Source organism: Centruroides sculpturatus, unplaced genomic scaffold (genome assembly GCF_000671375.1).
Source record: "Centruroides sculpturatus isolate CEXI.00-Female unplaced genomic scaffold, Cexi_2.0 scaffold148, whole genome shotgun sequence".
NCBI classification, from domain to species: Eukaryota; Metazoa; Arthropoda; class Arachnida; order Scorpiones; family Buthidae; genus Centruroides; species Centruroides sculpturatus.
Window position 1 is genome coordinate 567,702 of NW_019384359.1, and position 20,261 is coordinate 587,962.

The 20,261-nt window shown below is 27.5% G+C and overlaps 1 protein-coding gene across 1 annotated transcript in view; it reads right to left on the reverse strand.

Annotated features, from left to right (window-relative positions):
• Positions 1-17,297, reverse strand: part of LOC111640315 (ubiquitin carboxyl-terminal hydrolase 19-like) — a 75,860-nt gene extending 58,563 nt beyond the window's left edge. The window contains exons 1-8 of the mRNA XM_023386326.1: positions 17,230-17,297; positions 10,481-10,590; positions 9,856-10,127; positions 9,513-9,672; positions 2,480-2,706; positions 2,305-2,370; positions 2,056-2,166; positions 1,868-1,978 (exon numbers count right to left, since the gene is read on the reverse strand). Of these exons, the coding sequence (XP_023242094.1) occupies positions 1,868-1,978; positions 2,056-2,166; positions 2,305-2,370; positions 2,480-2,706; positions 9,513-9,672; positions 9,856-10,026 (846 nt within the window). The 5' untranslated portion in view covers positions 10,027-10,127; positions 10,481-10,590; positions 17,230-17,297. The remainder of the gene's footprint in view (positions 1-1,867; positions 1,979-2,055; positions 2,167-2,304; positions 2,371-2,479; positions 2,707-9,512; positions 9,673-9,855; positions 10,128-10,480; positions 10,591-17,229) is intronic.
• Positions 17,298-20,261: the final 2,964 nt, after the last annotated feature.

Genomic DNA, 20,261 nt, shown 5'->3' on the forward strand with positions numbered 1-20,261 from the left:
AAGTTTACTTTAGGCTTAGTATGATAGAAAATTAGTTTTGTATAACTTCTGTTTGCTGTAATTTCAAATTAAATTTTAAAAACTTTGAAACTAAAAAAAATCAATAAAGTGATCCAAAAAATAAATATTTAAAGTATTACATTTTAACTTTCAAATTTAATGCATTCATACTGTATTTCCTCAATTAAACTGCAAAATAAAGGTACTGTTAAAAATAAATTCCTGTCTCAAGAGGTTTATTTGAATTTCATAAATCTAAGTCTTCAAATAAACCCTGGAGAATTTATACATTTTAAAAATAAATCCTGTTGGGGTTTAAGTGAGGAAACATGGTAAGTAAGTAAATTAAATTATAATGTGCAGCTAGTTCAATTTAAAAAAGTTTTTACCTATCAAAAATATATTTATATATCTTGTAATAATTCACAAGCAGAAATACTAATATATAGAATATTTATATCATAGGTGGAATATATAGAATACTTATTTATATAGAATTCTGATCAGGTGAATTCAAATAACTAAAAGATAAACATTTGTTTTCATTGAAAAATATTGAACAAAATTCTACAATTGAAGTAATTTTTCTGCCCAGCATTTAAAATTTATTTTTTATAATATTTTTTTAAAAATATTGTTTAAATCATCTATAATGCAAAAATGACATTTAAAAGCATTTAAACAATCATTAACAAGTATATTTTAAATTATTGAACATTAATGAATAATTTACAATATAATTATCATTTAATTAAAATTTTCTATTTTCCTAATATTAAGTAATAATTAGATACAGTAGAGCGTTGTTTATCCGAAAGTCAGTTATCCGAAAGAATTCCAGTCGGCAAATTTAAATTTTCGCTAGTGCTGTGGCACTGCAATCTTTGGCTATATCTTGGGCTACTCCAAAATTTTTATATTGGTGTGTGGTTTTAGCTGGCAGTGCTGGCACTTTTGTGTGGTGTTTTTCTGAGGACTGTGTGTCGTGCTGAGTCAAACGTTTTTGATACTAGATCAACTTGTAAAGTATTTTGTTTTGTTTTTTATATCTTTCAATATATTTATTTTGTTTGTAAAAAATAAAGAAATAATTTTTAACGATACAATAGCCACGATTATCATTTTAAAAAGTTTACTTTAGGCTTAACATTGACAAAAATTCAACGGAAAGCGACACAAAACAGAGAAAAATTTCGGCATGGGATAAGTTAATATATTTTTTCGTACATAATCGGTTATCTGAAAAATAAGTTATCCAACAACCCCAGGCCCCAATTGATTCAGATAAACAATGATCTACTGTATATTCAATCCAATCAAAAGTTTTAATTATTCAAATAACTAGAGCTAGATTACAAATGGCTCCATTTATTTAAATAATTAATATCAGAATAATATTCTCCGTAATTCCTTACTCATGAGAAGGTCAAATAACTGACAGCATTCGGAAATAAAAATTTTAAAATCTTCATAACCATAAAACTCAAAACTTTCATTAACTGTATGACTTATAACAAATTATATATAATAATATTTTATTTATAGAAATAATTGATCATCAAATACTGAATTTTATAATTCATAATACAGTGTTTTCGTTAGTTATTATTTTATTAATCTATCACAACAAGCAATTTAACAAAAGAGTTGTGTCTATCTCAATTTACAAAATTTTATCGTATTTAATTTAGTTTTATAATCATACTATGTTATAAATGTAAAGAGAATTTATAAATGTAAAATAATAAAATCTTTAATAATTTTATAGTAGAAAAAATATTTACTGAATTAATAAATAAATATGCATTACATATATGTAAAAATATAATAATCATATAAAATTTTAAATTTAATAAAAAACATTAACCTTAATAGGTCGACAGCATGGATCTTTAGAAAAATAAAAAATTGGAAGAGCTCTTTTCTTTTTGGGAAGTGGGACGGAGAGATATAGAAAAGGATCAAATGTAATTGACACCTATCAAAAATTAAAAAAGAAAATGAAATATTTTGCCAAATTCATTAAATTGTATTTAAATATATTTTATTCCTAACCTTATGGCAAACAGGACATACTAATTTAGACTTATATTGTCCTTGAAAAATGTCAACAACAATAGAATCATTTCTTTGCTTATAAAGTCTCCAAGATTCATCTGCAACAACCTAGTATTGTAATTAAAAAAAATTTTATTAAACAGAGTTAATTAAAATTTAAAACGTATTAAATAACTTGTTATATTAACATTTTTTATGACTAATAAATTATAATTTTAATTAAAGGTAATAAACATATATTCATACCTTATCTGGACGACCATCAGAGTCAATATTTTCTGTATAAGGTTTATTTTTAATCCTATTCAGATCCTGTATAAAATTTAATATTACTTTTCTTTTTATTTATTTCATTATTTTCAAAAACTTTCTTATATTTAATATTTAAAATTAATTTATCAGTATAATTTTTTAAAATTACCTCGTGTAATCCATCTAATAAAAAAGCCATAAATTCTTGTGCATCATGTTGAGCAAAGCCTGTGAACTGAATTGCTTTCATTCCTATCAATGTCTTTAATTTTGAAGGAGCATAAGAATTTTGAGTACCAGACCAAAGAACTTTCAACAGAACAGCAAATGCAACAGCTAATTTTCCACCCATTCCCAAAGGATTTTCAATATTAATTTCACATTGAAAATGACCATCTGCAATTAATTAATAATGAAGACTTTCAAAAATAATTTAAACAAAAAGTTTACAAACTATTAATTAAAAAGTTAATTATTATGATAGAAAAATAATCACAAAATTAAAATAAAATAAAACCCCACTTAACATGGGGTATATGTTCCTAGACAACAAAGCGCTAAATGAAACATTAAACAAGATCATTTTAACACAGAGTAAATAGAGAAAGGGGAACATGCGACCAAAAATAAACAGATTTTACTTTAAGTTATTTTTATATTAATTTGCATAATAATATATGTTAAATAACACATAAACATATGCACACAGAAATATAAAGTTCATTTTTTGTGATGTCCTGGCTTTTTTGAAATTATTGTTTTTTACAATAAAGTCATGTAGTTTCATTTGTTGCTTTTTTCTTTCATTACACAAATGTCGGTAGCAAGAGATTGCATCCAAAACACCTCAATTTTGCTTTTGCACTCCTTTCAAAATCTAGATCATTCGTTACAATTTGATCAACAATTTCAGTTATTGTTACCAAATTTTTATTGGAACCTTGAATAAGTTCTCGCTGTTTTTTCGTAAAAATTAATGCTTTATTTTAAAAATTTGTAAATAAACATATCACTGAAAGTATTGTCCATTGCTAGCCACTACTTTCTCCCATCATTCTGGCAGCACTTGAATTTCATGTCAGAAAAAGACATGTCTTTTGAGGCTATCCAAGAATCGACCATTTTTTGGCATCTTCATAAGAATGGAAGTGCTGCTTAGCCAGGCCATGTGCCATCGATCGGAACAAGTGATAATCGGAAAGGGCAATGTCTGGTGAATACGGCGGGTAGGGTAGGACTTCCCATTTAAGTGTTTCCAAGTAGGTTTTCACCAGTTGTTTAACATGTTGCAAAATCACTTTGTCATGTCTCTGTTCATATAGCAGCCATTTTTCCTTCAATGCTCAGCTCAAATGCATCAATTGTAGTCAATAACAATCTACCATGATGATTTTGTTCAGTTTGAGCAGCTCATAATAAACTATACCCAGCTGATCCCGCAGAGTAGAAGCTTCAAACCATGGATTTCATGGGGTAAGCCCAGCCATTCATGGTAGAAATCATGGGGTAAGCCCGGCCATGCATCAACATCGTTGGCAAAGCCGACGATGTTGATGCATGGCCGAGCTTACCCCATGATTTTCTACATTTAGGGTTATTGTAGTGTATCCACTTTTCATCGCCAGTTGTGATATGATGCAAAAATCTTTTCCTTTTCTGCTGTTGAAGCAGCTGTTCACACATGAAAAGACAGTGTTTGATGTCTCTCGGCTTCAACTTGTACAGCACCCAATGCCCTTGCTTTTGAATCATTCCTAATGCTTTCAAACATTTTGAAACTGTTGTGTAATCAACTCCTAATGATTCTGCAAGTTCAGCTAGCGTCTGACACGAGTCTTCAAGAAGTAATGCCTCTAATTCTTCGTCTTCAAACTTTTTCAGTGTGCCAGAGCATTCTTTATCTTCAACATCAAAATCATTATTTTTGAAGCATCTAAACCAATTTCTGCATGTTGTTTCTGACAGAGTATGGTCGCTATAAGTCTCAACAAGAATTCTCTGTGCTTCAGCTGCACAGTTCTTTTGAAAAAAATAGTGCAATAAAATTCCCTGCAAATACTTTTTTTTGGCATGAAACTCGACATGTTTAACACTATGAAAAAAAAAAGTTGTTTACACTTTGGCAAAATGACATATACTGAATTTCAAGGTTGCTTATCATACTTCCTTACAGATGCATCACCATCTTAAACTACATGCATGCAGTACTGGTAATACCATCTGCTGGAAAACAGCGAGAACTTATTCAAGGTCCCAATACTAAAGAAATCTGTAGAGAAATTCTTTGGGGTTCTTCGTTTTCAGAGTCACAATTTTCCAGTTCTACATGAATTACTTGTTCTGCCAGTCCTTGAAGTTTGTTGTTGGTAAGGCTCTCACCAGAAACCTGCAGTAACTCCCGAATATCCTGTTCGTCTACATCTCCTTGTCCAGCTGTATCAATTAGGTTGACAATTTGGTCAACCTAATGATACAGCAATAGGCTCTTCTCATTGAGAATTCTTGGATACTTCCAGCCATAACTTCTTCCACACTCTGTCCATGCAATTATCAGTTAATTCTTGCCAAGAGAAGTCAATATTGCCTGTGGCATCCATAATGTTATATTTTTTCCAAAATTGCACCAAACAAACATAAATTTAAGGAAAGTACAGTGCTACAATGAATTGCCACCTTTTGCTAATTGGTTTGTGTTTGAGAATAATTGTATTATATACGAATCAATCAAATGCTGTGAGAATTTGAATCAGCATAAATTTTGAGCTTTTTTTAAGGCTTCGAGCAGACCACATTATATTGAATCAGCATTAATTGAGGCAGCATTAAGTGGGGTCTTTCTGTATAATGAAGTTATTTTCATTACATTTTAAAATTTACCAAATATTTTAGAATAAATTCAAAACTTTAATTCAATTTTTAAAAATATCTTCGTATTCCACATAGAAATCTATTTATCTATTTACATAAAAATTATACACATATATAAGCAGCACTAATACATTTTAATAATAAAATTTCTTAACTGGAATAAATGTAAAAATGAAAAGTTCCAGCCTAATACATTTTGTTGAACATATGATATTAGAGCAGACATAAAACTCAGTTCTTTATAAATAAATTTCTCAAATACACACATCAGTACTTACACATACATATACATACAGAGATTTAAGGCTGTATTACAGCAAAATGCTTTAATTAACTTAATGCTTTACATCAAAAGGCTGCTAACACAGCACTTTTCAATTATATTCATGTTCATTATTTTCAGCACTTTCCTTGCTCTTAATTAAGGGAGTTTTTACAGTTGTTTTTATTTATTAATTTTACTTTTGCATCATTTCTTAGATCTAGTATTATTACATACATAATAAATAACAGTGTAAATATGTTTTTAGGCTTTTATATGTATTGTCGAATGAGAAAAGATGGTGATATTCACTTTATGGCACAGGTCTGAAACACTAATTCATCACATTAGCAAGATATCAAGATAGCTAATATATATATACACACATAGAATGCAGTATCAAAAAAATCAAAGAAAAATTTCTGTAACTATTTATTTTAAAAAACTAGATACATAACAGAATCTTGTTAACCTGATAAATCTTCATTTATGCAATCACATGACTTAAAAGTCAGAATCACTGTCAAATAACAGAAAAGTTATTTGAACCCAAAATTAATGTTCTATATTATTAATGTAGAATTCAAGCAAATGTACACATTTATTTTTTTTTCATTTTTGGAACATTAACAAAAATGCAATTAGGCAAATACTTTTGATTTTTATTTTATCTTAACATGAAGAATTGAAATAAAATTTTAATAAGATGATTTCAAAAATATTTTTAGTATTTAATTTACAAATTTGATTAAAGCAAACTTCAAAAAAAAACATTTTACAACATATAGTATCAAAATCACTATTTATGTCAAGTTTAATAATGAATTAATGTTTCAACAAATTAAAATTTAAAGCATTTTAGATTTTGTTAAGCCCTCTGAAATAAAGGAAACCAAGTAACTATTAACAACATTGAAAACTGAGTAACTATAAATAGATATATGTTATTACAAAAACTACTTAGTTACATATGATTAATGAACAGGCTTATTACACACCCAGCCTATTTAATTAACTTATCCCAAACTGCATTTCGGCTTTACTAGCTCTTATCAATTGAGTGACATACAAAACAGTCTATGGTGACAATTTACCAACTTTACATTATACATTAATAGTACAATTATTAGAAGTTATTACATAGTTATTACATACACATTATTAATATGATTCTAAAAATATCACTAAGACAATAACTCAACAATAATAAACAAGTCCAGTAAAAATCTTATCAACAGTCCTTCTGTCTTCTTCACAGTAGTGGTAATTTCCTATTCTTCTGTCACCACCACACCTTCAGAGTATGCTGGTTCAGTTTCCTTTTCTTGATATTTTTTCTTATTTGGATTAGTTGGGACACATTTTGGACAAGAGAATAGGAAATTACCACTACCATAAAGAATACAGAAGGACTGTTGACAAGGTTTTTACTGGACTTGTTTACTATTGTTGAGTTACTGTCCTAGTGATATTTTTAGAATTGTATTAATACTGTGTATGTAATAACTATGTAATAATTGTACTATTAATGTATAATGTAAAGTTGGTAAATTGTCACCATAGACTCTGGTTTGTATGTCACTCAATTAATAAGTGCCAGTAAGGCCAAAATGCATTTTGGGACAAGTTAATTAAACAGGCTGGGTTTGTAATAAGCCTGTTCATTAGTCATATGTAACTAAGTAGTTTTTATCCTTTACTTCACAACTGGGTGTATAGGTAGACACTGAGCATCTTTAACATCACTCTTTATTCCTGAATAAAGAATGATGTTAAAGATGCCCAGTGTCTACCAATGCACCCAGTTGTGAAGTAAAGAATAATTAAAAGAAGACATGGTTTCAGAATAAGTCAATAAGTAGTTTTTGTAATTAAATAATACAGGCAAGAAGCTTTTTAATAGATATATGTTATATTTAAAATAAAAGATTGTTATTGTGTATACAACAGAAATTTTTGAAAAATAATTATAAGTGATAAGATAAGATGTAAAAACTTAACCTAAGTTAATTTAGGAATAGTCTACACAATCATCTGTTCATGACTGAAAATAACAAACAATTTAAAGAAACAAAAATTAAGTATTGATAATTAGGCAACAAGTACTAGATTTAACTGACAGATTATTAAATATTACAATGACATTCTTTCTTTTGAAGGTAACTAACATATTCAAGAATATTGTAATTTTTCACAGGTAAATGGTATACAGTGTTCCTACAGAATTTTTCCCTTCTAATTTTCTGATTATTGATGATGAAATTTTTTCCTGAATGCTTCTTAATTAATTAATATTAATATTAATTTTAAAAAAAAGGCTATATTTTGAAAGGTAGTTGGCTCAAATTTCACTTTAAATTTACATATACCGTGTACAAAAGTTAAATGAATTAATTTTACATTAGTTTTACATTTATAATACAAAATCAAAAAGTATATTTTCCTGTGTTGGATGATAACTTTGCTCTAAACCATCCTTTCTCAAAGTGGGCAATAATGCCCCCTTGTGGGCACTGGAGGCTTTCAGGGAGGCAGTAGAAGGCTCAGTGATTAAATATGAGTTTTATTTCTTCTCATTGAAACATTCTTTGATCTCAGAAATAGATATGGGTCACACCCTATCTATCCTATCTATATAATAATGCATGTTTAAACATTATATTTGCAATAACTGTTTTTAAGATATGCAACAGATGGTANGGTGTCTATGCTTTTTATATGTTGTGTCAAGTCTGTGTGATGTGAATGTAAGTTTAATGGTGTGTTATTTGAATCTGCTAGAGTTACTGCTATATGCAACTGTAATGTTTCTTGTTTTCAGTAGAAAAACTATCGCAATGTCTGTATTTGTTTGTAGTGGAGGTTAACTATGTCGATCAGGTCACGTCCGCCTTCTTTACGTGGAATGGTTAATCTTTCTATGACAGATTTAGGATGATGCTGTTTATGCTTAGTAAGTGTTCTTATTTTCATTTGGAGTTGCTCAAGATCTGTGTGAGTCCAATGTATAACTCCAAAAGAATAAGTGAATACTGGGACGACATATGTGTTTATTGCTTTAACATTATCTTATTTCATCAGTGAATGAAATACAGCATAATAAACATAACAACTGTGATAAAAATATATAAATAAAACTTGAGATTAATAGAATATGTAAAAGGTCACGTCACATCTTTCACCTTGTGACGGCATACCGGTCGCGGAACACTGCTCTAGACCATTGATGGAAAATCTGTGAATAAAACAGCCTACTTTGATATCAATGGAAACTACCTACAAAGTATAACCTTTAATTTATATTTTAACAATAAAGTAAAAATATTCAATTATTTATAAATGAGAGTTAGTAATTTTAAATTTTTTCTGTAACTATTAGTAAATTCTACTACATTTACTAAAACTTATTTATATTATATTATTGAAAATATTAATCCATTTAACTTTAGTGAAGAAGAATATTTAAATGATTATGAACTGCATTTGAATTAATTAGTTCTGAAAAAAATTGAACTAACAAGAAATTTAAAAGACAAATTTACTATATTTTATTCAAGAAATAGAGATCCTGGGAAAAGTCTGTAAAGAAAAATATCAATAAATATTAACTGATAAAAACTATAAATATTTCCTAATATACAAGTGAAATAAATACTTTGACTCAATGATAGAAAAATTGATATTCCTAAAACCAAAAAAAAATTACAACAATTCGTCAATTAAATGAAAATTTGAGAAAGCTAGTACTACACTATTTTTCTTAATTTTAAAAAGTAGCTTTATCAATATGAAATATATTTCGCATAAAAAAATTAGTTATTTTGATAAACATTTATATTCCACAAAAAAAATAAGTTAAAAACAACAAGATTTAACTTACAACTAAATTTATTAACTATTGTAAGTAATGCATGATTAGAAGTTTGTAAATATAGCATAAAATGATCACTTTAGTTATTCATATGCAAAATATAATTTATTAAATCTGAAAATTAGTGAAAAGCATTATATATGAGATTTTATCATCACTCTCCATACAGTATATAAAAACGATTTTCTAAATATGAATTACCTAAGAAGAAATCACGAAATTCTCTTGTATTAGCAAGACATTGAAGAACACTGTTCATAAAGCATGTATTTCCTAAATTGTCTAATCCTGTTAGACCTGGAGTCACAATCTGTGATGGTTGTTTGCTTTTGCTAAGTGGAGAAACCATGCATGTAGGCTTCTGAAAAAATATGTTGATAAGTTACGACAATATATCTGAATGGGTATAAAAAAAACTAATCAAAAATTTCAATTTATTTAATAAACACAGATATTTTTTTTTATTGCAAATATATTTAAATTTAAATCTGATATAAATATCAAACAATATCTGTTTAAAAATAAAGATATTAGTTTAACTTACTTTAACATTACTGTTACTGCTATAGGAATAAACAGAATCAGATAATTTACTATCCCCTATTGTAACTGGGACAGTTGAAGTTTTTGTTGCATCTTCTCTTCCCCTAGATGGGGATCTACGAGAACGATGGGGTGATCCTTGTTTTGATTCAACTTCATCAGTTTTCTTCATTGAATATTGTTTATTAGAATTTTCAGAACTTGCTGAATGAGAAACAACTGAACTCCTGCTCACAGGAACCCAAATATTACTTGGAACTGTAGATGACTGACCTAAAATTAAAAAATAAGTCTTAATTTCTAAACACCAAATTTTTTGTTCAGACATATTGCTTTTTAGAAAAACTAGTAAAAAATTTCAATTTACTTTATTCTGGAAACATGACTATTTTATTATTCAAAAACATCACATTTGAATTTATCTAATTAATATTTAATGTTAATTGAATTTATCAATTGATGACACTGCAAGAAAATAAACTCATACATTTTCATTACCTTTGAAAAGATGAGAAAAACAATGAAAGCGTAAGAGTTATAATAAAATACAAAATATTTTCTGTAAAATTATTCAGAATATATCACATTTATAACAAGTTTCTTCTGGATTATTAAAACATACATACCAATAGATGCTTCTAAACTACCCCATCGTTTTGCAACTTTCTTTTTTAAGGTTATTTCTAGGCGACTACTAGAAAGTTTATAAACACACTCTTTTGGCTTGATTAGTTCTCTGAAATTGGAAAAATATGAAAATATAAATGTTTTTGTATAAATTTACATAAATAAATGTAATAATGTAACAAGTAAGTAAGTAAAAAACTACAATATCTTTCAATGTATATATATAAATTTTAGAATATATTAATGATGTATTTACTAATTACTTGTTACATTTATATCCAGAATAATCCAATATTTTATTAATTTTTTCTATTATAACTAAATAAATAATTACTATATCAAAATACAATGTTATGAAATTTATAAATGTTCAGAAATTATCTTAGAATAAAAGCATCTTTCAATATGAATTTAGCTTTTTATTTAAATTAAGATATAATAGAAATTCTATTAACTAATTTCCATTTAATTCAAACTGTGAGAGCTTGGACTTGATGAAAATTTTTTGGAAAAACAAAATTTTCTTAAATTGGTTTAAATCCCAGTGAAAAATTTTCAATTTAATTACCGGAAGATGATCGCAAAAGATAAATATTCAAACTGCTCGATCCAAGAACCCCTATACACCGACACATCAAACTCAAATTTCCTCAATGATCTACAATCTCAACCCATTAATCAAGTTACCAAGGTATTTATCAACACATGCAGAAAATGTAAACTCTCTCTGTTGATTACGGTGATAGTACTTTTTTGCCATACAAAAATCTGTTACTATTGTTATGCTATATGAAGCTTTAGTAATTATTTACCACTATGAAACTAAAACAGAAATGTTTATCTGCTGTATACATATCTAAATGTAAATAAACAGGTATTAATTTTGAAATTGAGTTGCAGTGTGCACTTTTTTCTGCCACATTGTCTCTCGGACAGCCTCTATTCGACTGCCTATGAACAAATCTGAGCACCTACACACAGCCACTCGCGCATAAAACGAAAAAGGCCATTGAGGTTTCTGCGTCTGTCCTTAAGACACAGTGGTGTCAGTCCCGACAATACAGTCATCGCAAACGCAGTGTTGACCCTTTGGCCCCGTGGTGTGGAAGCATAGATGGATACTTCGTGCATTGTCACAAAACTATTTCTTCCTGTAAATCTTAGAAATAGAAATATAAGATGACTAACAGATTAGTTATATATGACAATGATGATATGTATTTAAGACAATTTACATAAAACTACATATAATTGCAGTAAAATAAAAATTTATAATTCGTTGCTACTTTTTTCTAATTAAACTGAAAATTAAAATTTTATGAAAAATAGAAACATTATATATTTTTAAGTAAACAAATAGTTTATACATTTTTTAAAATATTCTGTTTATTTTTTTTATAATTATTTCTTTTAACTGAATATTTAATTAATCAACCAAAGGCTAGTCTCATCACATCAGTTAACAGAGTTTCTACTATAATGATATATATTCAAGGATTCATTCTCAGGATTAAATATTTTTGTTTGATTCCAATATATATGTATATGAAGATTGTTCTCAGTAATGTTAATATGACTGAGGAGGGGTTGGGATGTACTGCGCCAACCTGAAATGCATTTGTCAATTTTGAGAATAAAATTGTAGTTCCTAACTGAAAATTTGCTGTGAGTCCGTCTACCATTTGTTGGATTACAGAGACGTATTACATAGAGATTTAATATGACTAATAAGTAACTGATTATTTTTTTCTTCTTAACTAGATATTATGAAAAAATTAGAATAAAAATATTCAGTCTAAAATGCATCTTCTTTATCATATTAATTTTAAAAGAAATATATTCTGTTTCTCAGTAGTCTTTTTAATTAAAAAGATAGCATTTAAAAAATAAATAATATAAACTGCAATTTTAAAACTAAATTGATAAAAGAATTAGGAAGAAAATGAAATATGGAAAACAGTATTTTTCCTATAAAGTTGATTAACAAAAAATAATATAATCTTTGCACTGAAAATTACTTTTTATATTCTTTCTGCATTAGATAACAGAAGAGTAACTAATTTCTAATAAATAATAGTTGTTTAAATAATATTAATTGAAATTTTAAAATGTTGGTTTAACTTTAAGAAAATGTAGTCTGTCAAAAAAATAGAAATCTCAATGTAACATACAGTAGAGCGTCATTTATCTAAAAGCCGGTCAACTGAAACGTCGGTTAACCGAAAGTGTTCCAGTTGGCAAATTTTAATTTCCACTAGTGCTGTGGCGCTGCAACCTTTGGCTATGACTTGGGCTACTCCAATATTTTTTTGTTGGTGTGTGTGTTTTAGCTGACAGCACTGGCACTTTTGTGTGGTGTTTTTCTGAGGACTGTGTGTCGGGTCACAACCCCCTCATTCAAAGGGTAAATCTTACCATTTATTTTGTTTGTAAAAAATAAAGGAATAATTCTTAATGATACAATAGCTACGATTATTGTTATAAAAATTTACTTTAGACTTAACTTCGACGAAAATTCAACGCAAAGCGACACGCAACGGAGAAAAATTTCAACATGGGATAGGTTAATATATTTTTTCATACATAATCAGTTATCCAAAAAATAAGTTATCCGAACAACCCAGTCCCCAACTGATTTGGATAACCGACACTCTACTGTATTATGTATTCAATAAAACTATACTAAATTCATAAAAATTAAATTTGTCTTATAAGACAAATTTGGGGGGGCGTGTTTTGCCTGTGGAGGTGTTGGCGACTTTTTTGCTGAGCTGTTATGGCAATGTTAGACATTGAAGTTTTACAGTACAATATTAAGTATAGAATTGAAATAAGAAGTTTAAATGTTTTATTAACTCAAATAATAATCTTTATCCTACTAATGATTGCTGGTATTGAGTTAAATCCTAGACCCCTTTCTCGATCCCCTCCTATACCAAGTCAAGTAGTTATGCAAAAAAAGGGGGCAAGGGAGACCACGTAGAGAACTTACAAGAGATATAGAAGAAAACATTCAGACAACCGAAATACCATAAGAGGAATTCTTGATTGAGGAACACTCCAGGAATACTACTGACATCTCGAGGTATGCTACAATAAAGGATTTTTTTGAACCGGTAGAAGATCTTCTATTAACAAAGACTACTGAACCTGAATATTCACTTAAAGTGGTTTATGAATTAATCCAAGACAAATTTGATCGTTTGAACTTTGAAGTCTGTTCTATGAGATCTGAAATCAACAATATGAATGAAGAAAATTTAAAGCTCAAGGAAGAGTTGAAAGATATGTGTAAAAAATACATTTATTAGAAGAAAGAACAGATTCATACAATAAGTTAAAAGGTATGGTGGAAAATCTAATTATATTTAATTTTCCATTCCAAACCTCGGAATATGTAGAAGAATTTTGAAAAATTTATAAAAGAAAACTTAGAGCTTAATAGTATAGAAATCAAAGGTCTTATTCAATTAGGAAATAGAAAAAACACTCAAGTAATTAAGGTTAGGACCGAATCGGTTAAAGATAGAAATCTAATTCTTAATCAATTTTGGACAACACAATAGAAAGTGACGGACAAAAAGGAAAAAATAATAATATCAATGGACTTGTGTCTTAGATCTAGGATTAGAAGAAAATTATTATTAAAAACAATTAAACTAGAAAAATCAAATGATAACAGAATAAAAATTAGAAATGATTATCTTTTAAAAAATAATATAATGTACACATATGATATGAATAATAAAGAAATAATTCAGTTAAATCATTTTTTAGAGTCAAATATAATACAAGATTAGCTAAAATAAATCAAAATTTAAAAACAATGCAGGAAAAAAGGAGAATGGCTAATAATATGGAGAATAAAAATAGAAAAACGAGTGGAGATAAATTGATAGTCAAAGATATGAATTGAATGAGAAAAAAGTAGAAATTCCAAAAAGAGAAAAAAATAATGTGACAATAAGCTTTTGGAATATTCAAGGATTAAGAGAAAAATTATTCAAAACCTCGATGAGAAAATTTCTGGAGTCAAACAAAATATGTGTGAATATTGTAATGAAAAGGATAAACTACAAAGACTCCAGATTGGGCCGCTGGCTAAATGTACTAGTGAGTTGGAAATGTATAAGACATTTGATAGAACTAATGTTAACATGATTTATATGTTATATAACTACGTTAAACAACTAATTAAATGATAATTGTGACAAATTATTAATATAATTTTATAGATTAGTAAATAGAAAATATTAATGTTGTTAAAATATTATTATAGGAGATTTCAATATGCGTTTCTTTAAGATAAAACACCCTTGTAACAGGCAAAAGCCTTCTATGCCAATAAAGATTACAATTACAAAAAAAAAATTATAAGATAAATTTAATTTTTATAAATTTCTATTCTTTTGACAGACTACTAATGATAAATTTCTATTTACTACAAAATTAATAAATTTTTAAGTAAATAACTTGACTGTACATTCTTAAAAAAAAAAAAAAACTCTCTAAAATCTTTCTGCACAGTGAATATTTCTTAAATTTTTAACTGTAGCACAAACTTAACTCTTATTTTATATATATATATATATATAGAGGAAAAGGTGGTATTATGGTACCACTCTATTTCAAACTGATAATAAAGGTGAACTGTAACAGATTGTGGCTGAACTGAACTAAGCAGACATCCATAGCAAGGGGAAAATCCGTTTCACTTCAGTTAAACGGTTGTCCGTAGTGAATCAGCAAATTTGTGTTTTTCAAAATTCGAAAGTTTTGAATGCTAAGTGAATTTAATTATTTTTAAAATATAAATTGTGTAGTTGTAGGTTCACTGGTGCATGTATTCCGTTCCATAGACTTAGGGGTACATATTAATCTGTGTGATGTTCACATTTTTTAAAATTTGGTCTTGACAGACATAAGTTAATTCAAGATGGATATTCCATTGGTGCTTTTAATATGGAACCCAACTCCTCTGAACTCTCTATTTGCAAGCAGACATTCGTCCGGAGCAATTTGTGAAAAAGTCACTAAGTAGAAAGCCAATTCTTCCTGAAAATATCGAAAAAGAGCTGCTTGAATATATATTGTTGATGGAGGTCATATTTTTCTATTATAAAAGCATTTTTTCGATAAAATACATTGGAGTAAATAACTTTGTAATTATTTAACATTCTTTGTACTTTCCTATTTGTTTTTGGATACACTAAAGCATTTTTTGAAAACATACAGTAAAGTTCCATATTACCACCCAATTTTCTCTAAGCCTACTTTCTGACTTTTTGTACAAAAGCCTTCAAAAACCATACTTATAGTTATACTAGCGAAAAATCCAATTAGGAACATTTAGTTTACTATTTACCAGTACTTTTTGCACAAAAAATGTGGTGTAGTTATGATACCTTTTTTACAATTCACTAAAATGAAATGGGGTTCTATAATACCACCTTCTCCTCTATACATATACAGTGGTACTTTGATTTCCGAGTGTCCCAACTTATGAGTTTTTCAAGATACAAGCTATCTCAGCTGATTTTTTGCTTTGACTTGAGAGCTAAAATTTGGGTTTTGAGCCAGCTTCAGATATCCCACTGCAAGTTTGTGCAGCAAATGCCACAGTGAACCATAGATTAAAAAAAAAAATGGAAAACTGCCATAATTTTGTCATTTTCATTACTCTTCCAATGTTTGACAGGCTAGCTTATAGAAAAACATGTGATTGAGTGACATAGGCATTAGTTCACTTCCACGTTGTGTGCAGAACTATTCTCTCTCCTTCCTTGAATTTTCCATCTTTTCTTTCTTTCTCTATGTAGCAAATGCTGCAACATCCACAAAACCAGTTTATTGCAGTACATTCTATTGTGCTTTTAAACAATATATTCATTACTTATAAGTACATTTTTCTTATTTAAAAACATGTAACAAAAAAATTGTGGTGTTTTGGTGTCCAGAACAGATTAATGGCATTTCAATTCATTTCAACAGGGAAAATTGATATTTGACATAAGAGTAATATATATGTAGATAGATAGATGGATAAACAAAATTTTTGGAAATAAATTTATATTTTAAAGTTTAACTCATTCTTCATTACAAATATCATATATAAATTAAATTTATGTATACATACAAAAATAAAAGATTTTATATTCTTGGCATTACAAATGGCTGCTGTGCTGGAGGAGGACTTATGAATTGCCCAATATAAATATGTTTACATTTATCAATATATATTCATAAATATTCATAAGTAATGTTGTACTACTATCAACAAAATTGAATGTCTACTCAAAATAAGAAATTGTATTTACTCATGAAAAATACAATGCTGCAAAATGGAACTATTTAATCTGCTTTGCAGCATTTTATCTATTTTTGTGTGATTCATAGTCTGGATTCATAATTCAGACTACAAATCATACAAAAATAAAATTAGAATAATAATAAAAGTTGCTGTATCTGTAAATTTTCTTATTTACAAATACAGCAAGCTTATGCTACTTAAAAAATAATTAGATTAGAATAAAGATTAAAATAAATTACCTAAATTTCTAAAAAATTTACAATAAACATTTAACTAACTGTACTGATTTAGCAGACAACTTTGCTATGACAGATCACCTTTAGGATTAGATATTAGTTTGTTGGATTCTAATAAAAAATTGTTGATTAAGTGGAAATATTATAGCTATGATTATCTATGGTATTTCTTTTATCTAAATATAAAAAAATAATTACATACTTGACTATAATCTTCCAAATAAAAAGAGTATTTTCATTTGTAGTTGTATGGACATTGAGAAACTTTGTATCACTGTATCAGACAAATCATACATTATGATTATNGGGATAAATTAATATATTTTTTCGTACATGATTCATTATCCGAAAAATAAGTTATCCGAACCACCCCAGTCCCCAATTGATTCGGATAAATGACGCTCTACTGTATTTGGTTTCTCCTTCTCTTTGTCAAGGATATATACTTTTTTTTTTTAATGCATTTTTAACTAAATTTTGATATATACACTTGAGTATCATCTAATATGTTTTTATTATGTATTACACTTATTACATCTTTTTTTATAAATTGTAATTCTCTTTTCATTAATTATTATAGTGGTACCTCGTATGTCAAACAACTCTAACTTTGAATACTTCAGAGTTTGAACACAAAATTCAACAAAACTTAATCCTGGGGCCATATTCTGGACACTTATCTCGTCTCTTCTTTCAGAGATGAACGATGCCAAAATGAGAGGCAAAATTCATCTCTCAGAGATAGAGGCGATTCTGGTCGTTCATAACGATCTCGTTTTTGTTGCTGACATCACAATTTTATTAGGTTGATTATACATGTTTGGGTTATCTGTACAAGTAACACAGTATTTTAACAAATGAAATTGTAAAATTTTCAAAAATGTAGAGTATGAAATTATAGATCATGTGGTAAGGAAAGCATGAATTCAAATAAAGCACATAATTTTGACAAAGATATGTTTTGTTGTTTTATAACATTTTTACAGATTGTAATGTCAGAATGTGTCGGGTAATGTCTCAATAAAAATTTTAATAACCTAAGAAAAGCGTACGCACTTAGTTAAAAGAGAAATTAGATGGTAATATTTTGAAAAATACTTAGAAAGACAGATAAGATTAACAACATATTCCATAGTTTAGTAATTGATGTGGGATCATTAAAAAAAAAAAAAAAATGGAGTCAATGGTGTTTCCAAATAGGCACTGGAAAAAATCAGAAGAATTATCTCTCTTGAAATATTCTTTCCCAAGATGGAGAATGTTCTCTAATGCAATTATACAGTGCGAGAAGCATCCAGTCATCCATATTGGATATAACAAAATTTATGGTTTTAAAAGATTTTAAGAGGTGGGAGTATTAAGAATGATTTTTATGATTTATTTAAAATTTGTAGAAAATCTAATCTTAAATTTTGTGTCTTTTTTCATCAACAGTAATAACTGAAAAGGGAAAGGTAAAATGGCTTCCTTAAATGCATTTTATAGTTACTAAGGAAGAGAAAATGTTCTATTAAAATTGCTTTCTTACTAAAAATAGTGTTGTTAGTTTCTAGAATGGTCTTGGTTAATACTAGTCTGAAATTATAATTGATTGACAATAATATACCAACATCCAAGATTATTGAAAAATAATGCTAGAATAATTTTGACAAAAATATGGAAAATTTATTCCTAAAAATTTTATAAAATAGAAATTAATTCTACTAAATGGAATTTATTTTATATATAATTTCACTCAAGATTAAAATTTACTAAAAAATTCATTAAATAAAAAGTTTAATATGTAAAATTTGTTACATGAATGAATGAATTAATAAAAATCATATATCCAGAACTATATTATATTATTTAAAATACCTGGAAATTTTACTAAACAATTTTTCTCAGAAAATTTCACTTGTACTTGATTAACATCAGTATTTGGATTAAGATTTATTATTATTATCAATTCACTCTCTGTTTGTTGCCATTCATATCGCACAGTACCTAAAAATGTTAAAAATAAAGATATGTTAAAAGATAAAAATAATAAATTTAATAAAATAATAATTAAATAATTTAAGTTAAATAAAAGATATTGTATAAAGATATTATAAATTACTGTATTAGATATATTAAAAAATTTCAAATACTATATACAGGTAACTCTTAGTTTTTCAAGGATTAGGCTCCTTGGAAATCTCACAAGTATCAAATAAGAAAGCCTAAGGAAAAATTTTAAGGCTGTAACACACTAGGCAATTTCTCACTCCACAGACATGTCTCTGATGGACAAAAACCTGTTGAAATTCGGCAATGTTTGGACACACGAGGAGACAATTTGCCGGAGTCATACGATTGATATTTCTACCTGGTAATTGTAAATTTTCACTAATGGAACAAAATTATATATCTTTGGGTACCTTGTGATATTCTTTAAATCAGCAATTCCCAACCTGTGGTACGCGTACCCCTAGGGGTATGCGATAGGTTGTTTAGGGGTACAGAAAAAAGTTAGTTATTATGGCAGAAAAAATAATATATTATGTATCACAAACTATTAGTATTAAAAAANAAATTTTTGTTCAGACATATTGCTTTTTAGAAAAACTAGTAAAAAATTTCAATTTACTTTATTCTGGAAACATGACTATTTTATTATTCAAAAACATCACATTTGAATTTATCTAATTAATATTTAATGTTAATTGAATTTATCAATTGATGACACTGCAAGAAAATAAACTCATACATTTTCATTACCTTTGAAAAGATGAGAAACACAATGAAAGCGTAAGAGTTATAATAAAATATAAAATATTTTCTGTAAAATTATTCAGAATATATCACATTTATAACAAGTTTCTTCTGGATTATTAAAACATACATACCAATAGATGCTTCTAAACTACCCCATCGTTTTGCAACTTTCTTTTTTAAGGTTATTTCTAGGCGACTACTAGAAAGTTTATAAACACACTCTTTTGGCTTGATTAGTTCTCTGAAATTGGAAAAATATGAAAATATAAATGTTTTTGTATAAATTTACATAAATAAATGTAATAATGTAACAAGTAAGTAAGTAAAAAACTACAATATCTTTCAATGTATATATATAAATTTTAGAATATATTAATGATGTATTTACTAATTACTTGTTACATTTATATCCAGAATAATCCAATATTTTATTAATTTTTTCTATTATAACTAAATAAATAATTACTATATCAAAATACAATGTTATGAAATTTA